The sequence below is a fragment of the Mercenaria mercenaria genome, chromosome 9, assembly GCF_021730395.1.
Source record: "Mercenaria mercenaria strain notata chromosome 9, MADL_Memer_1, whole genome shotgun sequence".
In the NCBI taxonomy this organism is placed as follows: domain Eukaryota; kingdom Metazoa; phylum Mollusca; class Bivalvia; order Venerida; family Veneridae; genus Mercenaria; species Mercenaria mercenaria.
Window position 1 is genome coordinate 79,828,513 of NC_069369.1, and position 24,217 is coordinate 79,852,729.

At 31.8% G+C, this 24,217-nt stretch overlaps 1 protein-coding gene across 3 annotated transcripts in view; it reads left to right on the plus strand.

The window, feature by feature from the left end:
- Positions 1-22,088, plus strand: part of LOC123547568 (uncharacterized) — a 77,200-nt gene extending 55,112 nt beyond the window's left edge. For all 3 annotated transcript variants that reach the window (XM_053551829.1, XM_053551830.1, XM_045334765.2), the window contains exons 2-7: positions 11,343-11,460; positions 15,020-15,150; positions 17,342-17,427; positions 18,429-18,569; positions 21,087-21,209; positions 21,586-22,088. In XM_053551829.1, the coding sequence (XP_053407804.1) occupies positions 11,343-11,460; positions 15,020-15,150; positions 17,342-17,427; positions 18,429-18,569; positions 21,087-21,209; positions 21,586-21,689 (703 nt within the window). In that variant the 3' untranslated portion in view covers positions 21,690-22,088. The remainder of the gene's footprint in view (positions 1-11,342; positions 11,461-15,019; positions 15,151-17,341; positions 17,428-18,428; positions 18,570-21,086; positions 21,210-21,585) is intronic.
- The last annotated feature ends 2,129 nt before the right edge of the window (positions 22,089-24,217 follow it).

A 24,217-nucleotide genomic window follows, 5' to 3' on the forward strand; every position in this document is an offset into this window, starting at 1 on the left:
TAAATAGATTTAATTTTAAAAGTTTGTTTGGATTTATTCATTTTAACTTGGAATATAAAAAGGAAGTAACTACAGAAGATCCTAAGCATATTACATTAACAGCTAAATTAAATATTCCACCAGCAGCTAATATTCGTATTTACGCAATTGTATTATATGAGGAAACAGTTGAAATAAATACTATTGGAAATGAACTTGTTATTGTTTAAATGAACTTGTCATTGTTTAAATAAAATAAATATAAATTAAATAAAATAAATATAAATTATATATAATGACATCAAATTATATTGAATATAAAGTTAACCTAACAGATGGACAAAAGAAAAATTTAGCCCGAGCCTACAACAACAAAATTCCACATACTTTTAGATTAAAACATGAACAATTACATGGAAACTTCCCTTTACTTTTAACAAAAACATAAATTAATCAAATTAAAAAAGCTGTTGCAAATAATAAGGGATTAGAAATTACAATTTCAAAAAGCCAAATGTCCAGTCAAGGTCAAAATGGTGGATTTTTAGGAGCTTTGGCTGGTTTGTTAGGAAAAACAATTCTTCCAATGGCAGCAAAAATAGCTCCAAAAATATTAGCCCCTCTAGGCATTGGAGCCCTTTCTGGACTGGCCAGTACTGGTGTTAGTAAAATACTTGGAAATGGTATGATTTCAGTAGCTAATGATAAGAGAAATATGATATCACCATATCTTACACCTAATCAAAGAAAGCAACTAGTAGGATCTGGAGTGATTAAATTAACACAAAAACAAAAACAAGACGGTGGCTTTTTAGGTATGTTGGCTGCTAGTCTAGGAATACCTTTGATTACATCTTTGTTAAGTGGAAAAGGACTACAGATTGATTCACAACGGAGACCTTACAGACGAATTCCTATAGTAAAAAAAAAATAAAATTTAGTAAAAAGAAAATAAAATTTAGTAAAAAGAAAATAAAATTTATAAACAAACCAATTTCTAACTTTGAAATCGAACAATGGGTAAAACAATTAAAAATTAAAAACTTTAGGGGTGTATTTAGTAGAAATAATTTATTAAAATTAAAAGAAAAGGTTGAATGTGGAATTATAAATTTGGACGATTCTATTGGTCCTGGAACACATTGGGTTTGTTACTTGAATACTTTGTATTTCGATCCATTTGGACTTCCTCCACCAAAAGAAGTAATTAAGTATATACCAAATGTAAAATACAACAATGTTCAATATCAAGACAAAATAAGTACACTTTGTGGATATTATTGTTTATTTTTTATTAAAATGTTACAAGATAATGTACCGTTGTATGATTTATTGTATAAAATACTAAAAATTAATAATGTAAAACAAAATGAACAAACTATTATAAATTATTTTAACCAATAAGGACATTTATTTAACTGGGAATAATTAATATAATGGGAATATTCAATAATATAAATGAAAAAGTAAATAAAATAGAAAGACAATTATAAGAAAACTCCATTGTTTTTAACATGTTATACCAAGATACCGATGGTGGATTATTTCAATGGAAAACTGTAATGCTAGTCCTGGTTTAGTTCAAAATGGTAATAATGTAAGAATTAATTTTAATTGCATCTTAATTATTCTTGTTGATGCAATTAAATTAGATAAAGGAGAAGCTAAATTACAAATAAAAAATAAAGAAAATGTAATTCTTCAAAGTTATCATGTAAAAAATAATAGAAAAAATGAATCTATTTCTATTAATTATGCAAATGAATTTAAAATAAATGATGTTATTTATATTAATTCTTTAAACGTTATGAATATTCAATTAACAATTTATGGTTCTATAATTTAAGAGTTAATTTAAGTTTTAATTTAAGAGTTAATTTAAGTTTTAATTTAAGAGTTAATTTAAGTTTTAATTTAAGAGTTAATTTAAGTTTTAATTTAAGAGTTAATTTAAGTTTTAATTTAAGAATAAGCTAATGTATCAATACCATTATCAAGAATATATCTTTTATCGTCATAACATGATAAAGATGTTTTATTTATAACATAACTGGAAAGATTGTGTTTATCAGAACGAATAACTTTAAAGGTGTGATTAGTTTGGGTTGAATTAAACAAAGTATCTTTGTAATTTTTATGAACTATTGTTTTCTTAACAACAAGTTTTTTAATTCCTTTACATTTTTTAATATTAACTTCATTTTCTAATAAATATGAATACATTTTACTTCTTAATCCGACAAATTCAACAATGGGAATGCCGGCAGCTTCATCTTTAAATTTTCCAATTACTTTTTTTATTATTATCAAAATAAAATTTGAATTACTATTCATAATCACTATTATCAAATAAATCTTTGTCCTTATAAAAATCCTCATATGCACTTTTGGTTTTTATTTCATAACATAATGAATCAGTGTCAGTGAATAGTAATTTACAATTACCCTCGTACTTTTCCTTAATGTAATTATAATGAAAATCATACATTAAATATTTTGATAAATCTAGAATGCACATTCCAACATAACAAGGTCTGTTAATAACAAACTTTCTTTTATTCTATGAATACCAAAAAGGTTAGAGTTAAACATCGTTGAACTAACAAATGAAGGTTTGGCTATGTATTTTAATAAAATATTTTCATCATGTGTTAATTTAATATTAACCCTCTTGCGTAAATTCTCCATCGTCTTACCGAATACAGAATTGTTCATTAACTTAAAAAAGTCCTTTTCAAATGAATTTTTTGCTTTAGATCTTTTTTGAGTATTAAAATCAATTTACTTTTTTAACCAAGGACTTTCATCAAAAGTTAATATTTTGTGTATTTTTGTTACTTTTAACCCTAATTGTGTATATAGTTCAAGATTTTTAAAATGAACTACATAATTTTGTTTTTTCATTAAAGTTGGAACTAATTTTTTTACATTACTTTTTCCTATTTCAAATTCTGTTTTAATATTTTTACTATAATCAGAAAGCCATTGATCTGGTATAATAATTTTTTCAGGAGCTAAAGGATAATCGTTGTGGGTTTTATGTAATTCTTTTGGATATTCAAGATAATTCAACTATAAAGTTATTTTTACCTTTTGCAATTAATTTCTTGAATTGTTTTTCGGATATAAATTTAAAGTTTCCAGAGGGTAAAGGTTGACACATAGCCCAACCGAAAAGATTTTTGGCATCGAGGTACATAATGTTTGCTTTCTTCTTTGAATTATAATCTTTCATATATTATGTTTGCTTTACTGTATTTTTTGAAATATAACTTATTCCTCCTCTCAGTCCCTTTCAATAAAAGATACTATCAATATCAGTTTTTAAATCTAACTTAATTCCAGTCATTTTTAAAATTGCATCCCAAGCTAAACCAGGACTACTAAATAATGGGGAAAGATCTAATTTGTAGTACTCTAAACATAATTTTCTAAAATTTTCGAATACATCAGCTAAAAGAAATCCCGTCATTTTTTTAAATATAAATCATGATATTCTCCCATTGTTTTTATTTTAATTTTTTTCCAGATATTTTTAGCATGTTCGTATTTCATTATCAGATATGTGTGTTCCATTTAAATTGAATAAAACTCTTCTTTAGAAGGTATTCTGTTTCTTTGAATTTTTTAAATAAAATCCATGTAATCATAGGGATAAAACTTTTGTTTTTAATAAATTAATGTTTCACAATCAAATTCTTGAGATAAATTTTTAAATTCGGAATATTTTTTACTAGGTTATCCAATGATTGAGACATAAATTGGAATGAATCAATAAAGCCCAAGTCAGAAATCATAAATGCATATATCTTTCCATTTGTTAGGAATAACTTTAAATTTTCTTTTTTAAATTTTCCTATTTGTTGCATAATAAAAGCCGTCATAACCTCTTAATTTATAAAAAATAACAGGAATTTTAGTGTTAGTTTAAAATTAATATTACATTCTGAGTGAGCACTTCCTCTGAATTTTCCTGTTATATGAAAATGGTCTCTTACTTTGATTGAATCTTCTATATATTCTTTTTCACAATATGACAAAACTTTTGTTTTTTAAATTCACTTTCATCTTTTTTAGACATTCTTAGTTCTTTGTTAAAGTGTTTTTAATATTTCTTTACAATTTCCTTTTCCCCAAGCTTTTTTTTCAATAAACTTTTAAACGCATTAGGACCTCTATAAATCTGGGTTGGTTTAGTATATTTATCGTCATAACAACAAACAACTTTATAGCCGTAACCACAATCTATTGATTTTGATATGGTTCAGTAAATGAAGATTCAGTTGATGGTAAACAGTTAAAAATTTTTTAGTTATTGATTCAAAATCAGAATAAATTACAAAAGGTACTGCTAAACCTTTATGAAATTTTTAAATTGTACTTTATTTCCCCTTTTGGCATTTTTAACCTTGGATACCATTAATAGCTAAACGTTTGGTAGTGTTCATTTAATATTCTTTCTGAGAAAAATGTTGGTAAGCAACTTTTACAAAAATATTTTCTTGTTGGTCTTTGGTTTTGTTAGTCATTAATCTATTAAAGTCTTTTATCCAAAATAATGTTGGACTATAGTTCTTGGGGGTTACAGTCATCTCATTTATTTTTCATTTATTTTATCATTAGTAATTAGCAACATGTCACAGTGTTCTTCGTATTGATATTTTTTTATGTACAATGGATAAATCTATTTTCTTCATATCCAAATATATTAAATGATATTTCATTTAAACTTCTATTTTAGGTATTGATTTAATGTAACGGGAAAATTAATTCCATTTATAATCAAGATCGTTTATATGTTTTTTATATTTTGAATATTTGAGGATTTTTTTCAACGGGAAATTTGTAAGTAAAGGGACACCATCTAAAACATTCGGTTCTAATTCTTTATATTTTTAATCCTTTCTTTAAATTTTGTAATGGTTTTGGTAATTCTAAAAAACTTGAAGCAGCCAATGGACTATATTTATATCTATTTATATAATGAGCATCAACTGCTTTCTCCACCCACTTCCCTTCAGAAATCCAATTTACCAATTTCTATTTATTATTTCATCAAAAGTTGATGTAAGTTTTTTTATTTGGGTTTGTGTTAATAATTTCTAAAACCCTTTGATTGAAAATAAGCGGGATTTATATTTGTATCATTTTTACCCATTTTGCAAAGTTATTTTTAAAACAACGTTTATTTTTATACCTTTTAAAGTTTTAAGTTCAGATTTAAGTATTTCATAAGAGTCGTTTATAGTTAAATATAATTGATTCTTTGATCTTGTTTATAGTAATTTTAATTTCAAATTTCTTATAATATTGTTTGTAGATCTCTCGTTTTCCATCTATATTATTATTTAGAAAATAAAATTCGTTAAGAAAAAAAGAATTAAAAAAATAATTAAAAAATAAAAAAATAAATAAATTTTTTAAATTATCTTTAAGAAAAAATAAATTTTTAAATTTATATCTTTTTCCGTTAGTTTTGATATTCCAAAATTTTACTCGGTTTCTCCTTTGCAGCACTTTGTTTTTAAACCCCAGTTAATACCAAGGTCTTTGACGCTGCATAATTGGCTTTTATATGTTTTTTCTTCATTAGTATCACAGTCGGTTACAATAACTTTTTTAGGATTGTTTCGATAATTATTGGTATGGGACAATCACATAACTTTTTAAAACTAGAGGTTTTAGTACTCGAGGGTACAGTATTTTCTTTTCAGTTAATAGACAAAACAGTCCCATTAAAATTTAAAGTTCTTTTACGAAGATAAGGATCTATAACATTTTGAAATTTTATAAATGACGGGGTTTTTTATATTCATCGCTAACTATTTGATCAAGTTTTGATTTAATAAACATTTCTTCTTTTAAGAACTTTTATATGAATTTTTTGTTGGATCATTATTTCTCCTAAAGTGCTAGATAATTTTGACATAATCATTCTATTTACCTTTTTTAACCTTTCTATATATAATATACTTATAGAAAAAATCTTTAAAAACACCCCTAATGAAATTATATTGATTTGAGAAATTTTGTTTATATTATCTATATCTTTTGAATAAGATTTTAAAGTCATTTTTCTAAATTGTTTCAACTTTTTAAAATTTTTAATACTTCTTGAGACATTCTGTTTAACCATTCTTCGTTTTAATTTGTGTAGTTTTTCTAAATAATCTAAACCAACTTTGTTTTCTTCCGTTCTGTTTCTTTTTTTAAGTCTTTTAAAAAATATTTCTGGGTCGGTTTTAACATAAACAATCCATCAATTGGATTTTTTCCGTATGGTTTTTATAAAATAATCAGTTAAGAAAAAGATTGTATACTGCCCACTGGGGTCATTTATAACACCATTGTCGTGATGTTGTTTTTTAAAAATGTTACTGTTAGTTAAATAACAACGTTCAAGGACAGAAACACCATCAAAGGGTTTTGCAGAAGATAACATTTTTATATGACTGTTTAAAGTTGTTAGCTGAAAAGGAAAAATATTTGGAAGGTTCTTGAGCAGCAAGTTCAAAAAGGTTTTATGAATTTAATTTGCGAAGTGGAACCTTCGGTTGCACGTGGTCCATAACATTTGCCATTCGTGAATTGGTTTTGGAATTATATTAAAATTAGGATTTTTATTCTTTAATAATATCTAAAAACGTAATTTTCTGATGCAATATTACCTTCAACTGATATAATTTTTTTCATTTATATAAAATACTTATAGAAAAAATCTTTAATTAAAGTTAATATAACTCTTTTCTTTTTTACTTTTAATCCGTTAAGTTTAAATTCCTTCATATACGTTTCAAAAGGCATTGAATATTTTTTTTCTTCTGCATTTCTAATAGTATTGTAAAAATATCCCGAATAACTTGTTTCTCTTCTTTTTTTACTTTTCCAATCCGTGCTTTGTTATTAGTTGTTTTTTTTGTGATGATGTGCTTTTAAAATAAAAATTTTTTGTCGTCAAGTTTTAGTCTGTTAGTAAATATGGTAATTACTGATGGAACAGCGCCAGCAACTGCTACAAATATAGGAATAGCTGGAACAAGTGCTAATGCAGTGAACAACCAAAGACACCTGCTGTAATTATATAATCCGGTATTACTCTCCCACAAAATTTATAACTTTTTCTGTAAGCAGCAGCTAGTTTGTTAAGTGAATTAATTGATCTATTGTTTCTATTCCATTATTAGAAATTAAATTTTATGGACATTTATTTAATATATTTTAAATTAAATTTCTTTTTAATTCACTAAAAGGTACCCAACTATTAAATTTTTCATTGTAACCTTTCCATTTTTCTAAAACTTGTTTTTTCTTATAGTCTCGTCTAATAAATTTTTCTATTCTAAAAACTTCTTGTGTAGTAGGTAAAAGTTCTTGTTCATAAAATGAACCTTGAATTATTTCATCATTTAAATCTTTATAGGGGTATGTTTTTGGGATTGTATTATTAATTTTATAAATTATAAATATTTTCCCCTGTCCAGTTGGTGTATATCCTTTTCAAAATGTCTTTTAAGTTTGCTTAAGCGAACCCCATCACCAATTTTAAAATTTTTCTTTGCTCTTTGGTATCTTTAAATCACCATATAAATTAAAATAAACAGTACCCTTTTTTTAAGTTTTTACTAGCTTTGGTTGGTGGGCATTTTTATATAGGGAAAGTTTGTTTTGTTATATTTATCAACCATATCCTGCAAATTATCTAAATAAGTATAAGTATTATTTGCTGTAAATATTTCCACATATTCTTTTTAAACTTCTATTAATCTTCTATTTTCTACAGCCTTTCCTTCAAAAAATGTATGGTACATATTAATCTTATTTTTATTCAAAAATGATTCAAACTTTATTATAAAATTCTTTCCTTTATCTACCCATAAATTTACTGGTAATCGTCCTTCAGAAATTATTTTTCAAAAGCTTCAGTAACAGATTCTCCCGTTTATTCTTTAATGGAATAACCAAGCATATTACTAAATATATCAATAACGGTTAACAAGTACTTTACTCCTTTATTATATTTGAAAAAGCTTGCAGTCAACTAAAACAGCTGACCAAGTATCATCAATATCATTAACTATCACTCTTCGTTCCTAAATTTTTTTTTAATTGGTTTGTGTAATTCTTCTGCTAATTGATCGCTCCATGTGATTCCGGGGGTATACTCTACCCCCTTTTCCCCTTTTTTGATTTTTGTCCGAGACCAAGTGTGTATTTTGTTTGATAGTGGTTTTACAACTAAATGTTTTGCAATCTTTTTTTCCAAATGTTTTTGATTTAGTTTTTTTAAATTGGAAAGCATTTGCTATCACATGTACCCTTTTTTACACCACTGTCATTTGCAAAATCATGGTCCATACATACTGCATCCAGTTCATTTACAGGGGGTCCATTATCTAGGGGATTTCCCGGCCCACAATAATATATTTTCTGGAAGTGTTAAACCTTTTTTGGTAATAAAGGTAACATGCTTTGTGAATATCTAAATTACCCCTGTACTTTTAACAAACTTGATTTCATTTTTTTCCCCAAGATGAACAAGTAGCCTTTATATTTTTCTCCCGTTTTTGTTATAACATTTAAAGAGGATTTATATTACAGTAAATCTTCTTTCTTTCAAACAATATATTTTATTCTGTAAACTCATCTATATCATATGTATTTAAAACTTTTTAGTTGGTTTTAACTGGGTTTAAAACCTATGGGTTTTAAATTGTCCAGCATTGGTCAGTTCGGACCAAGGGTCAAAAGGTCAAATGAGGTTAAAAATGCTCGCTTCGGTAATTCTAATACTACTGACCATGATGGCGGATCGCGAGATTTCGTTGGCGGACCGCGAGATTCGGTGGCGGATCGCGAGATTACGGTAGCGGATCGCGAGATCACAATGGAGAAGCGCGAAATTCTTTCGCAGCTCCCTATCTTTGAACTCGAGCTTCGCAATTGTGACTTCATGCTTCGTGCACCTCTTACTTTAGCAAAGCTATGGGCACACATTATAGATAAGATGATTAATACTTTTCTTATATACTTTACGTTCCAATACAAAATGATATTCATCTTCTAAAACATCACAAGAAAAGCATTTTCTTTCATTTACAGTTTTATTGTTTGACTTAACTTAGTAAGATCTTTACAAAAACGTATTATGCTAATACAATTGAGATGTGATTGAAACTTAAAAACAGCAATATATCTGTAGAATATAGCCATGCTCAAATTGTCCAACCTACTTAACCTTTCTTATCATATTTCCCAGTAGTTTAAAATCTCATGCGCAGAAGAGCTATTTTGCTTTTCTGTGCATGTGATATGATTATAAATTTAATATCTCATGTTCAAAAACACTAATTTAGTTTTCTGCGCATGTAATAATTTTCGTATAATCCTACTTTCGCATTGAAACTGCAACGATCAAATTTGACTGTGCGCTTACTAATGTTTGCTTGTACAGCGTTTCTGTAATGACAAACAAAAACAAATTAAAATACAGCTTGCAACAAAATCGCCCTAATTCCGTATTTAGGATGATCTGTGTTCATTCTTTGCTGGACAGAAAGGCTCCACATCATATTTGTGTTAATATTGTATATTCTGTTACTTATTTCAACAAACTTAATAAAACACCAACTATGTTGATTTTTCCAATAAATCATTAAATACTAAAGTGTATTAAGACAACATAAATGTCCAGTGCAAATTTCCCATTAGTTTAACTTGAATAATATATCATATTCCCCAGTGATTTTTTATCTCATGCGCAAAATCGTTATTTTCAATTTATGCGCATGTGATATGATTCATGATTTCATATCACATGCGCAACAGCGGTATTTTGTTTTTCTGCGCATGTGATATTATTTTTTTTTAAGTTTTCAGACGATGCGCTTATATATACTTTAGGATTAAATTGCCTTTTCTGGTGTTCATGCATGTGTGAATCCGCCCGATTTTTCTTTTTTATTGATTTCTTCCACGTACCAAAAAATTCGAAAACAACGTTTTATCAAATATTGAATCGAAACTATCACCATCAGATAGGAAATTATCTAATTAAGAAATTGAGTGCTCACACTTACATGTTTCGTTTAGAAATAAGGAAGTTATCGCCGTTTTCGAATTGTCGATTTCATCATTGACGCATAGCGATATGTAAACTTCTAGCCTATATCTAACAGACAGTCTTATTATTAAACAGCAAAGTCGCCACAATTGCTGTGTGCTAACAAGTAAAGACTCCTAAATCCTGGCATCATTATTTGGTTAGTAATTACTTTTAATGTTAAAAAAAACGCTTAAATATTTATGTTGATTTTCCAGTAAATATTTTGACCTTTATATTTGCGGTATAATAAAATAATATTGCATTCCGGGGAGGGTACGTGATATGAAAAATGTTCATCCCTCGAAATATGAATATAGACCTCGGCTGGCGCCTTGGTCGATATTCATATATCTCGCGGGAACATTTTTCATATCACTCTATCAGGAATGCAATATCTATATATTATATGTTTTCGGTTAAACGAAATAATAATTGCATTTGTGAGATGGTGATATGAAAAATTTTCAATTAGGCCTATAGACCTCGGCTGATGCCACGATTGATATAGAAATTTCTGAAAATGAACATTTATCATATCGCCCTCTCAGGAAAGCAGAATTTTCATATATTTAACAAATAATTTATAGCAAAACGGTGCTTTATCACTATTTATACACGATGGGCGGTTATACGCCGGGCGTAATAATTTCACGAGGGCGCAGCCCGAGTGAATTATTTCGAACGGCGTATAACCGCCCATCGTGTATAAATAGTGTTAAAACAACGTTTTGCTATAAATTATTTCGATTCTAATATGAATTGTATTGTAAAATTTAGATCAAATATGACAGAATTGTTTCTTCGCGCATGCATGGCACCGACTGTTAGGCCGTCACGCTCTTTGTTTATGCACGCCAGGACCGGAAATGGTAATACGACTTGCGGAAGAGGTCAGTTTGGGCGCAAAGGATGGCGAATTATTCTGCAAAGCGAATAACCAACTTAATATATGTGTAAATTAATCAAGACAGTTGTTCAATGTGACATTTCGTTTTAAACATGCTATTAAGTAAAACATTTGATCAAATTTGAAAGCGCTATTTCTCGAAGTATACATGGCGCTAAATATCACGTCGACGTGACGTCAACATTATATCGTTGTGATGATTAAAACATTGTTAGTCATATTAGAATTTATAATTAAAACCATATCACTTGTAAGATATTGTACATGATACAACCAATCTTGTTGGTTTCTTTCACAATTTCTGTCGTGTATAGGGGAAAACAAATATCCAAATTATTTTTTTCTATTTTCAAGCATGATGGCATTCAGTTTAGCATTTGTCGTGTATTTTATGGGTTTTGTGAGTGCAGTTGTATCAGATACCTGCAGAGAATCAGCAAAGGACATTGTCACACTTCGAGATTTGGAAGAGGTAAGCTAAGTGTTAGAGCCAAAGAAAGATGCAGTTAAGGTCGCCTTGCTGACGCCATTTTCCATAAAAGAAATTTCTTATTAGTTAAGTTGTTGCAATTGGTTCAATATCTATAAGGCTTAAGCATCCGATACACATGTTCATTTTTTTTTAAATAGAAATGAAATAATGCTTGGTTTTAATGAGAAAGACGTCAAACGGCAATTTAACGTCATATTTGATGGCATAATGCTCTCTTAGCGGTCCGCGCGTCAACCATTGTTTTTTCTGTGTTTGATTTTCTTCTTTGTTTCTAAAGTTGGCTATCAAATCGAACCATGTTAGAATCTAATTAAAAAAACTTCACATGGTTTTATAATTTTTTACATTGAATTCTATATTTATTTCCAAGGAATAAAGCCTAGAAAGGCCTTTATTACTTTTTTGTCATGAAATCATTCTTTAGTTTAGTTTAGTTTTAGTTTAGTTTAAACATATTTACTCCCAAAATAGAGTACATATGCTGGTACATATGTCATACTGTGGTGAAGGCAAAACAGGAAAGGATAAGAATGAAAGACAAGTCTTATAGAATTCTCCTCCTTTGCGGACAAAATGTAACTGTATGAGCATATGTATGGAAAGGGGACAATGTGTGGTAGAAGAAAAGATTTACATAAATGTAGAAGTAGATTTTTGAAAGACAGAACAGGTCAAAGATAGGATAGAAGGGAGAAAGAGGGAAGAAATGGGAATGTCTCATGGTTGCTAAAAGAATCGCTTACTTTCGGATATGTATGGATGAGTGTACATGAGTGAATATAGTCATGTTATCCTGATGGAGAGGTCTGGGTTTCCAAAAAGAACAGTATCTAAGTCAATTACGAAATTCCGCAGATTATTAAGAAGATCGTTTCGACAACGATTAAAAATTCTGCATTCAAAAAAGAAGTGGAAATTAGTTTCACTCTGTCCACACTGGCACAATGGTGTAGGAGAAATAATTTTTAGGTAAAGATGTTGATTCAGTGCACTGCATTTTGTTCGTAGTCGTGTATGGAGCACCTGGAGTTTCCTGTTTCCGGTGTAATAATAGGCTGGAGTACGCTAAGTTACTTTTGAATGATGAAAGTGTTTCAGAATTACGGATATCTGGCCTCAATAAATTCCAGTCACGTACAACGGAAAGCAAAAAAGAATTGAAATATAATGATGTTCTTGCAGGTACACCATGGATATTTTCAGAGTTTCTTAGGTTGTAGCAAGTATCACCTGAGTCAGGAACTAGAAAGGATAGATATGCTGGAGTCAGATTAGATTTCATTTTGAAGAACATGAGAAGTCGATGTTTGTAACGTCTGTCGGACAGTGACTCCCAGGGTACTTCTCTCTTTAGGTTTTCCAAGGAAACAGGTTTGGTAGCTCCGGTGACAATGCGAGCACATTCATTTTGAATTTCGTCGAGTTGATCCATTTCATACTTGGTACAGTTGCCCCACACTACATCTGCATATTCGAGTATTGGCCTTATGAAAGAAATATATATGGTTTCAAGGGAGTGACGGTCAAGTGAGAATTTCAATTTACGCATTATGTTTACCCTCTTCTATGCCTTTTCTACAATGTAGTTGATATGAGAATGCCAGCAACAATCATTTGACAGGACTATACCAAGATGTTTATGTTCGAGTACCTCAGGTATAATCTGGTTAAATATTCGAAGAGGAGGATGTAGTTGAAAATTTCTTTTTCTTGAAATTAAAAGAACTTCTGGTTTGAAGGGATTAAATATAACAAGCCATTTTTCTGCCCAAGATGAAATTGTTTGGATATCAGATTGGAGAAGATTTGCCGCAATGTCCGGTTGCTGAAACATGATATATAGACTTGTATCATCAGCAAACAGGTTGATGCATGGTCTGATTTCAACAACGATGTCATTGATAAAGATAAGGAAAAGCAGAGGCCCGAGAATTGAACCCCCTGTGGAACTCCAGCTTTAAGAAATGCCCGGTTAGTTTGACGCCTGGCAGTACAACACGTTGACGTCTATGTAAGAGATAATCTTGAAACCACATATGAAGAAAACCTCCTGTGATTACTGCGTATTTTAGTTAATATAGTAAACCTTTGTGCCAGACTTTGTCAAAGGCCTTGCTTATATTGAAAAATACAGCACGAACTTCTAGACCGTTATTGAGAGCTTTACAATGAGTATCGTATATGAAAACAAGTTGAATAATTGCGGAGTCACCCGGAATGATACCAGACTGTATAGGAGTTAAAAAGCGAGAATAATGAATATGGTTAATAACATGCTTGAAAATGAGACGTTCAAGAACTTTTTCAATAGTGTTTAAGAGAGATATTGGACGATAGTTATTTGGAAGAGTGGCATCCTCTTTCTTGAAGATTGCGCTAACATGGGCTTCCTTCCACGCGGCTGGCACAGTATAAAGTTGAAGTGAGAAGCATTGAAAAGGTCACAAAGAGGAAAAATAGTTCATGAGAAGCCTCAAGTAGAATTCTGTTGCTTATACCGTCAGGACCTGTGGCCTTGTGAACTGGTAGAGACTTCAAGACATCTTCAGTTTCTACTGGAGAAAGATGAAATTCATTTAAAAGAGTGGTAGAATTCGTAGAACCGAGATTAGGTATCTCTATATTTTTGTCATCAATGTATGTCTGCTCTTGGAAGTAATCATTTAAAAGGTTAGCTTTTTTCAAAATCAGAAGACGTTGTTTGATGAGTGTTGGAATTATAAAGGCGAGGATTTTAAAGTAGTCCACCAGTCTTTGGAAGATAATGATCCGTTTTTTAAATTTGTCTGAAAGTTTGATAAAGTATTGTGATTTGGCTTCACGAATGAGCAAAACAGTTTCATTTCGGACTTGTCGAAATTTTTGCCAGTGATGGGGTGAGTTTGTTCTCTTAGCTTTTCTGTAAATACGCTTACGCTTTCGTATGTTCTTCCTTATATTATTGTTCATCCAAGGGACGTCTGAGGGTCTAATTGTGACATTTCTAGTAGGAATATTATGTTTTGAAATGACTGTGATTTGATTGGTTATATTGGAAGCATATATATTGATATCTGGATCGATACAGCTATTCCAGTTGAAATTGTCGATTTCCGCTCTTAGGCTGCTGTCATAATCTCCCCGATTATATCCCCATACCAGTCTGTCAAAGCATTTTTGTTTCAGTTTACTAAATTTGAGAAGCCCAAAAATTGGAATGTGATACCGTTGGTCTTGTTCAAGAAAGTGTTCCCCAACACCAGAAAGAAGACTGTCATTTCTGTTTGACACGATAATGAGATCTAATATGGATGTTGAGTGTTCTGTGAAATGAGTTGGTTCTTCAATAAGCTGTTCTAGATTAAACGGTTGTGTGATAGAAAGAATGTTTCTATGTGGAGTTGGACATAAAGCATTGTAGTTGAAATCTCCAGTGACTGTTATGTCTGAGAAATTTGTGTCAATTGCAAGACCAATAGAATCCTCAATTAGGTTATTGTATAGAAAGGCCTTTATTATTTTTTGTCATGAAAGTGTTCTTATATATGCTTTGTTTTAGAAAGTGGATAGACGGGACTGGATACAGATATATGTATCCGAATTCGATCCTCAACAAAATTATGGAAAATGCAACGTTAGATGGAACGAACCAGACTCCAACAATATCATTTATAGGCAGTTGGTGTGCTAGTAAGTAAAATTATACCGGTACTAGGTTATCTTAAACTGTTCTGTACAATACGGTGATATAATTTGACAAGTGACAGTTCCGCGATGGTGATAATACTCAGACGCTTTTTTATCAAGTCATCGTCCCTCGACTATTTTTGATCAGGCAAAGGACTTTTTTTATTTCCATCGGCAGGTATGCGCTAAATAACTGTTTATAGCAAGCAATGAATGCACGTTTTATGTTCAATGCAAATGCCTGAAGAAATGCCACGTACATTTTATGCCAGAAACAGTGGGCAGTTCAATTAGTTTATTGGGTATTTGAAACAATAACGCTTTTTACGTTTATAAAAGACAATGTTTAAGGAAACATTACAAGATCAATAGATCTTATATCATATATTTGTAGATTAAGGCGACATATATGTTTCTTCCGGGATTTAATTCTTAAGAAATGAAATCATTTTTTCGGTGTTTATGCGAAATGAACGACAGAATATGATTGACAAATCCATGAATCGTGCTAGCGATTCATGTTTAATTTGCCGATCCTATTCTGTCGTTCATTTCGCATGAACACCGAAAAAAAATAGTTTCATTTCTTATATTTAAATTATACTTCCTTTCCATTTGTAAACAAGATAATATTATAAATTGCACATATTTTGTGGCATTTAACATTACAATCAGCTTCCCGGCCATTCTGTTCAACACACGGAATAACTGCGACGTCATCTAAGGAACGTTCTTCCTGACTATACGCAGACGTCGTCAAAATAGCGGTCGGTTATCACTAAGCAGCGATGACGTAAATTTCGCGCCTTTCCTTTTGCTATTCATACGAAATGAACGTCATAATTTTCAATGGAAAAGAATAGGGCGAATGTAAATATTTTTTGATAAATAAAATATTATTTTTTTCTGAGACGTAAAATCAATATCATTGTTTCAGCTGAGAGTTTTCTAAATCAAGACATAAGACATCACATGACATCATAAACGATGTCGTGCCCTTGATCGATGAAAAACGAAGCTTACGTATACATCATTGACAAGTGATATGTATTCTATTTATACAAAATATCCGAAATATTTATCTGCTGCCTGATTAATTAAAGTAAAATTCTAACACGACCCGATTTATTTTCCTATTAATGCCCCAGTCATAGTGTCACGTTTTGGCCGCGTAGCTGTGCCCCAATTCTGACAACCACGTTTTGAAAATTTCAGCCCGGTGCCACGATGTGCCAAGTTATCGCCACGCGCTAGCCACGTGATAGCCACGCTGTTGCCTCGTTGTAGTCCCGTTCGCGACACTATTAACAAGTGACAACGGATACCAAAGTCGTGTTATTCCTCGCTGCCGCGACGTTGGTCTACGCTGAGCTTCATTATGCTACGCTGCCACCACGCTGCAACGACGTGCAGCTAAAACGCGTCACGCACTGGCTGGCTGATTGGCGTAAATTATCAACGTAGCTATACGTGGCGGATAAAACTTTAAACTATGACTGGGGCAGTATCAACCCGCCGGACGCGCTATGTTCACGTTCTGTTACGTTTTTGCTACGTTATACTACGTTGTACTACTCTCTCGCCACGTTGTAGTGCGTTGTTGGAAAACGAAAGCGAATTTTGAACATGTGCGAAATTAAAATTTCCAGTTCACGTTTTGTTACGTTAAATCACGTTTCAGCCACGTTCACGTTGTAACCACGTTTCCGAACGTAGCTATATGTGGCGGCCAAAACGTGACGCTATGACTGGCGCATTAACAAAGAGGACTGAAAGTCGTGTGTTAATATGCACCAATTCACTGTACGTCACAATTATAACTTCACTGAGTTAAAATTCATGCAGCGGTGCGCTGGAAAATAAACCCCACACAATACAGGCAATTATTTGGTAGATGTGTCAAGCATGTACGCCGTAATAATTCTTCGAAGAGTGATTTGCTCTTGAATAAAGTAATTGTCGTTTAGATGCATATTATTATATCATTCGGGCTGCGCCTTTGTAATATAATTCCTTCGCATCTGAACTCCAAACAATGATTTTTATTCAACGACAAATCACTGTTTGTGACATATCACTGTTTGTGACATATATCTTTTCTTAATTAAAATATATTAATATTTTTGAAAATTACTCGGCATTCATTGGAATATGAAAATGATATTTAAACTATAATGAAAATATTTATATACAGCAATTTTAGATTCAAAGATTGTGAAGACTTTGGAAGAGCTGTCAAAAGGAGTGTTGACGAATGTGGAAGAGCCGAAGAAAATGGAGGTATCGCAGTTCAATAACAATAATATGAAAATGGAAGACTTAAATTGTTTTCCCACGCAAGTCGCTTTTACCCACTTAGATGTTTTCTAGTGCATGTGATTATATTTGTCCACTTCGGAAGTTTTGGATATGATAGGCCGGATGTTTCCGACGGTGCTGGAAAATCCAATCTTAATCCCGGGGATGTTTTTATTGACGTATAACGAAATGCATTCACGTAATAGATTTGTGCCGTTAAATCCGATAAATCTTCCTTATTCCGTACAGACATTGTTTACGAAGAAGGTATAACGTTATGTTGCATGTGATGAAACAACATAGAACTCCTACGTCATTGCACGACACTTTGAAACACCATGATGTGTTTCCTATTTACACTGTATTTATATAAAAGCTGTTTTTATGCGGAAAGGAGGGTTCCGGTTTACATTGGTATTTTTCTTATGAAGTCATGAGAAAAGGGTTAGACATAGCGAATACTTGCTTACAGCCTTGAGTGGTTTCACGATTTTATAGGATACAGTGTGGAACGGTTTCCGGTTTGGACGGGTTTCATGCTTTAAGTTCATTGTCATACACACTCTTTGTTATACTTGACAACTGTTATCTAATTTTACTGATTTAGTTTAAGGTGGAAAATTCAAAACGGACATCTTCATTTTTATTATTATACAATATCAAAGTTTCATATCTCCATTTGATATTCTTTTGATAATTTCCGCGACAGAAATTATAGACAAACCGTTGTACTTAGATGCTAGTAAACCAGAATGTATACGTTTTTTTTTAAATATTCTATTAAAAAAATATCTCCTGTCTGATTAGCTTATTCTATTTAATATTTAGCTCGCTACAAAAGTTAATTAACAATGTAAGAATTTTTTAACAATTGAGTTTTGAGGCTATTTTTTAGCCAGTTTTGTTTCTGTGAAACCAAAAGATACCGGGGGTATGTCTCTTCTCTGTCATGCTCATAAACTGAAACCGTGTTTGTTCTGCAGAAAATACTACAATGGATGCCAAATTCTACAGCCAGGACGCAACACAGTATTTATGGTACGATCAATGTTATGAATACGACGCATTTGGCGCATGCGCAGTTCGATATCTAGACCTTCTTGTGAAAGCATCTCGGATTGTTTGTGAGTTTCTATTATACTGCAATGTTCTCAAGGAACTAAGTATTAAATTTTGTCTTAAGACCCAACTGATCAGTGACAAATCTGTTCACTTACAGCCGGGGAAGAGCCACTGGCAACAGCAACACCAAGGTGACTAAGTGCTTGCTTCGTTCTTTGATATGAGTGTAGCGTATGTTTAAACAAAACATTAGTTATAGAAAGAAATGTTTGACAATCCATATGAATCTAGGACCAAGGATAAAAGCGCTGTCCTCTTTCAAATCGTGACAGAACTCTAGGTTAGCCCGGGGATCGAATTATATTTTTTCATAAAACAGCCAAAAATGTTAATATGGTACGTGAGTCGTGGTTTGGCTAAAATGACTACTTCATGCGGAATTTAAACCTTTTTATGATAAAATGAATGAGAGTTTTATTTTTTCGTTGGGTAAGGATTTAAACCTTTTTATGATAAAATGAACGAGAGTTTTATTTTTTCGTTGGGTTTTAATTTCGTGCATTGACGCAACCACATAAATCATTTTAGATATAGTAAATTTTGTTCGCTTAGGTGCTATCCAGGTACTAATCCATATCTGACTCCAATTATGTATAAACAGTAAACACTTTGTCCAAAAGAAAAATACAAAAATTGGAACGGAAGAAAGACGATAATTTTTGTCTTGATATTTTGGTCTTGTTCTCTGTTGTACTAGAAATACATTTTAACAGGCAAAATTAATGAATTGGCATCCCTTACTGTGTACACTTAAAAAGTATTTTCTTTCCGCAAAATGTAGAATATCCTTTTTTTATAAATTGATGTCAGTTTGGTCTGAATGTCTCATTCTTAGTTAAAACAATTCACACACTTTTAGTAACAAATAAAAGGTTAGGGTTATGGGCACAGAGCACCCCAAACAAAGCCAGTGAGTCATGTATCGCGAAGTGAACTAAGTTACTTAGTCTACACAATTTGTGAAAGTTGCGCTCATGGTCAGATTCAGAATTAATATGTGGCCTAAGAAAATACTGCGTGTAACTTTGAATCAGACACGCAGCTTCATAAAATAGTTGTGAACGTATAACAATATCGTTGGCTTCTTGATCAATTTTCTTTAACGAAGACGCAGGTAACGAGGTTAAACATGATAGCATAGCGTGTCTGCCAGAATTTTTAGTATCAAATTGCAATTAGCGACCGCCTTTCTTTTGCGAAGTTTACGTGAGATATCCATTTTGTCAAACACTATATAAACGAGTTTTGCGTGTCCTTTCATTTTCAATAGTGCCTATTGTCCAGTAACAATTAAAATGAGGACTGCAACATTCACCTATTAGATTGATTTAATGAAATTTAACGTGTTCTGTAACAGATGATTAGATATTGTTTTTTCTAAGAATTGGTGATTTAATTGGTGAAATCAATACCTTTAAGTTGTTGTTGTAAAGTGCAGTGTTTTAATAGAATTATGTGAATATAATGGCAAATGACCACCGGTCGCCACTGGACACGTTAGATACCACACAATCAATTTGTGTTTCATTAATATTAGTTTTTGTTTTTTATTATTCTATCCATTTTTTTTGAAACAGGAATTATGCATCATGTGAAATTGAAAATCAGTGGAAATAAAATCCATGTATTGAAAATTAAACAAAGTCCAAAGGAGCAACATTTCCATATCAGTAGCATAAAGATAAAAAATCGAAACTAAATAATGGGATATAAATAATAAAAACTTAGATTTTAGTGAAAATTGCTCATTTCTAACAGAAATTATTGGGTAAAATCCATTTTCTATTTAGTAACAGTGATATTGACTTGACTCAAGCAACATAAAATGGAACCAAACCTTGGTTTCGGTACATGTTACCCATTAGTAGTGTTGTTGCTTATTTTGTTGTTACCAGATGCCCTTAATGGGCATTCACTTTATCAATAAGCTCGGAACTTAAATCTTGTTTACGAAATCTCTTTCAGCTTATGTTGTACAAGATAATTCTGTGTTTTTAATATTTCCTGCCAACTTAAAATATTTGAAAAGTGCTGTCGATGCATTTCATTAATTCTTTAGTTCTTTTTCGTATTAAAGAATGTAGATCTATAAACAGAGAATCACACATAGTTTTAACCTTTACCCTGCTTAATTTCTAAAATGAACTGGTTTGTCATTCAATCTTGGCAGTACCATTTATCAATCAAAGGGGTGTCCTGACTGAACAGCGAACTGATCTTGGTCTGCACTGGTCGCAAAGGCAAAATCACTTGCTGCCAGCAGACTAAAGGATGAATTTCTTTAACTTGTTTATTTTCTTATTTACTTCTAATAACACAAAAGCAGACATTTTGTGGACAAAGATAGTTGGCTTTGAATTCCGCATTTGTTTTTCTTCATTTATTTTATTTTGAAAACCAAGAAGAGAACAAAGGTAAGAGATGTAAAAGATTTCCTTTCGTGAAACAAACAATATGATTCCAGAGATAATGATTGTTTTGTTTTTAAACTTGCGTTTATTCTTTCGTTGTTTTCAAAGATACAAAGAAGCAAGAACTTGACCTTTTTCAACTGCCTTGGCATCTCATTGCCGAAGATCTAAACACAAACTTTGATTTAGACATGTCAGACTTTCTACTGAAGTTTACTTGGATAGACCGAGGTAATTATTTCTCTTTTATATTGCTTATTATTGTCCTATTGTATTTGTTATTAATTATCACAAAACACCCTATAAATGGTTGTCTGATTTTAAAAAAATCGACTGATTTTCCAATGTTTCATTTTGAACATCGTACCCCTTCAGCTAATTTTAACTAATTAAATTTCGGCTTCAATAAACACTTCCTAGTGCCAGATATGACACGTCTTATATCAACATGTTAAACTAAAGGTCAGTATGATTGTATAATGAACACACGTTTAGCACAGGTTTGTTCAGATAGGGCTTTCAGTTCTAACTAATTAATTTTATAACTTGAAAACATCGTTTAATCATGTGCTTTAACTTTTATTTGTTGAATTTTCATATTTTACAGAATGCGGATACGACGGAAAAGGAAGGCCAGTCAGTGCGACTTTCGGGGATGACAAAAAGAGAAATAAAATATCTAAGCCCAAAGGACCCAAAAGGACATATTGAGCTATTAGTAAAGGTGGGAACTCCGGCGTCCGCCGCACATCGTCCGTCATGCATCAACATTTTTCTTTAAATGATTTCTTCTCATGAACCATTTGCATTGACATCTCCCAAGTTCGCTCAAGTGGTTCCGCTTCACTGTATATAGAGACCACCAGATAACACATTTAGATGTCTTCTTCTCATGAAAGACTCGGTGGATCTTCAACAAATTTTGTATGAAGAATTTTTGCTTTGACCTCTCTCATCCTAACATGAAACTTTCTCAGGTGAGCGACTAAGAGACACCACGTCCCTCATGTTACTAAATACTTACATTGCTTCCAAACGCAACTGCATTGACTTGTACATGTATTATGCATGTTTTAATCTTAGATTTTGAAACTAAATAAATTCATCTTATTCAAAAATGTTTTCACCAGTGTGAATTAAATTCCCTTAATCATGGAGACCCTACTCAGAATACAACTCATTTGTCCATTTCAAGATTACCTATGCGACGGCTTCTTTTTACGAAGCAAATGGAGACGGAAATATGTTTTCGACCTGAATAAATAAATGCAGGGGATATGTTATGCGGCAGGTTCAGAACAATGGTTGATTCTCATTGTTCCAGATTTTTATGTTCCCCGTATTATTTTAACAGTATACACTATAGAATATACGTGTACAATGCAAATCCATATTTATCTAAAATACAAATATTTGTGTATGAAGACTGAATATAAAACGTAAAAATACTGAATGTTGCAACGTTTGAAATGTAATATTTTATGCATATATTGGCAGATCATGTTTAAATTAGCTCCGTTCCTCCCTGCTCATGCACACGTTCGACACATTAAAAACTCCCGCCAAACTTTAAATTACCCGAGGGTAAAATGATTTTAAGTCAAAAATCTGTTCTTCATCACTGCGGATTAAGAGTAAATCAAAACTGTAAATTCCGGTATTGGGTGAAAATCTATGCCTTAATTATTATCGAAAATAGACGTATTTTGAACGCCATGAATGCCCGTCGCTTATTCAATGTTGTGTTTGACAAATTTTCATCAGGCGCTAACAGTATTTTCAAATCACGTGACTCTGAATAAGTAACTGAAGAGAGACATGGCTAAATACACCGAAAATGTCTACTCAAATAAGTGTGCAATTTGTTGTAATGGATATTCGAAAGCAAAGTTTTTGTCGTGTTTTCATTCTTTTTCCCAGTCTTGTTTCGAAAAGCTCGTTGAGGCGGAGGAGCTTTGTAAAAGAAGAATTGAATTGCCAAAGGGAGGCGTAGGCAGTTTACAAACAAACTTTTATATTCAGTGTAAAAAGGAACTCGATTCGATGGAATGTGAAATTTGCGAAGAAACTGCTGCAAGCCGATGTCTCAACTGCGATCAAAATGTCTGCAACAAGTGTGCGGAAAGGCACTTGCGCTTTAAAACATCAGCAGACCAGATTGTTGTACAACTAATGTCAGATGGACATGGTATACCAATATTAATGCATAAAACTTTTTGCAAACGGCATCCAAAGTACGAGTTAGAGATGGTATGTAAAGAGTGTGATGGCGAAATAATTTGTTTGAAGTGCAAGCTGACAAAACATGACCGGAAACGAACATTAATGTAGTAGAAAGGCATTACAAACATATCAAAACAAACTTGAAAACATAGTAAAACTAATAGAAAAATCTGACGATTCTGATCTGCTAAAAATTGAAGCTAAAGCGTATTATGAACTAAAGGACTTGGCAGAAACTCGGTTCAAGGACCCGTTATCACGCTCTTTTAAACATGCAAAAGATAGAGCTATCGCAAGAACTGAAGACTGGTTAAAGGAGTTGCGTGAAAATGGTTCTAGGAAACTGGATAAAAGAGATTAATAAAAAGGGTTCAAGGAAACTGCTTTAAAAGATTAATAAAAAGGGTTCTAGGACACTGGTTAAAGGAGATGCATAAAAGGGTTCTAGGACACTGGTTAAAGGAGATGCATAAAAGGGTTCTAGGAAACTGGTTAAAGGAGATGCATAAAAGGGCTCTAGGACACTGGTTAAAGGAGATGCATAAAAGGGTTCTAGGACACTGGTTAAAGAAGATGCATAAAAGGGTTCTAGGAAACTGGTTAAAGGAGATGCATAAAAGGGTTCTAGGAAACTGGATGAAAGAGATTAATGAAAAGGGTTCTAGGAGGGTGGTTAAAGGAGAGGAATGAAAAACGTTCTAAGAAACTGGTTCAAGGATATGAATAAAAATGGTTATAGGAAACTGGTAAACGGAGTTGCAGAAAAAAAGTGTTGTAGGAAACTGATTAAAGAAGAGGAATGAAAATGGTTCTAGGAAACTAGGAAACGTGACATGTGGACTGATAACTATGTATCAGGCAGAGGAGAGTAACTGGTCAGAATTCCTGTTTCGTTGTGTTATATGAAGTTTACACAGTTCCACGCTATCTGACTTACTGGAATGTACGTGAAAATTTAACTTCTGTTAAGCTTCCATGCATTATGTTGATTTTAATGTCAACCATTTTCTTCAATT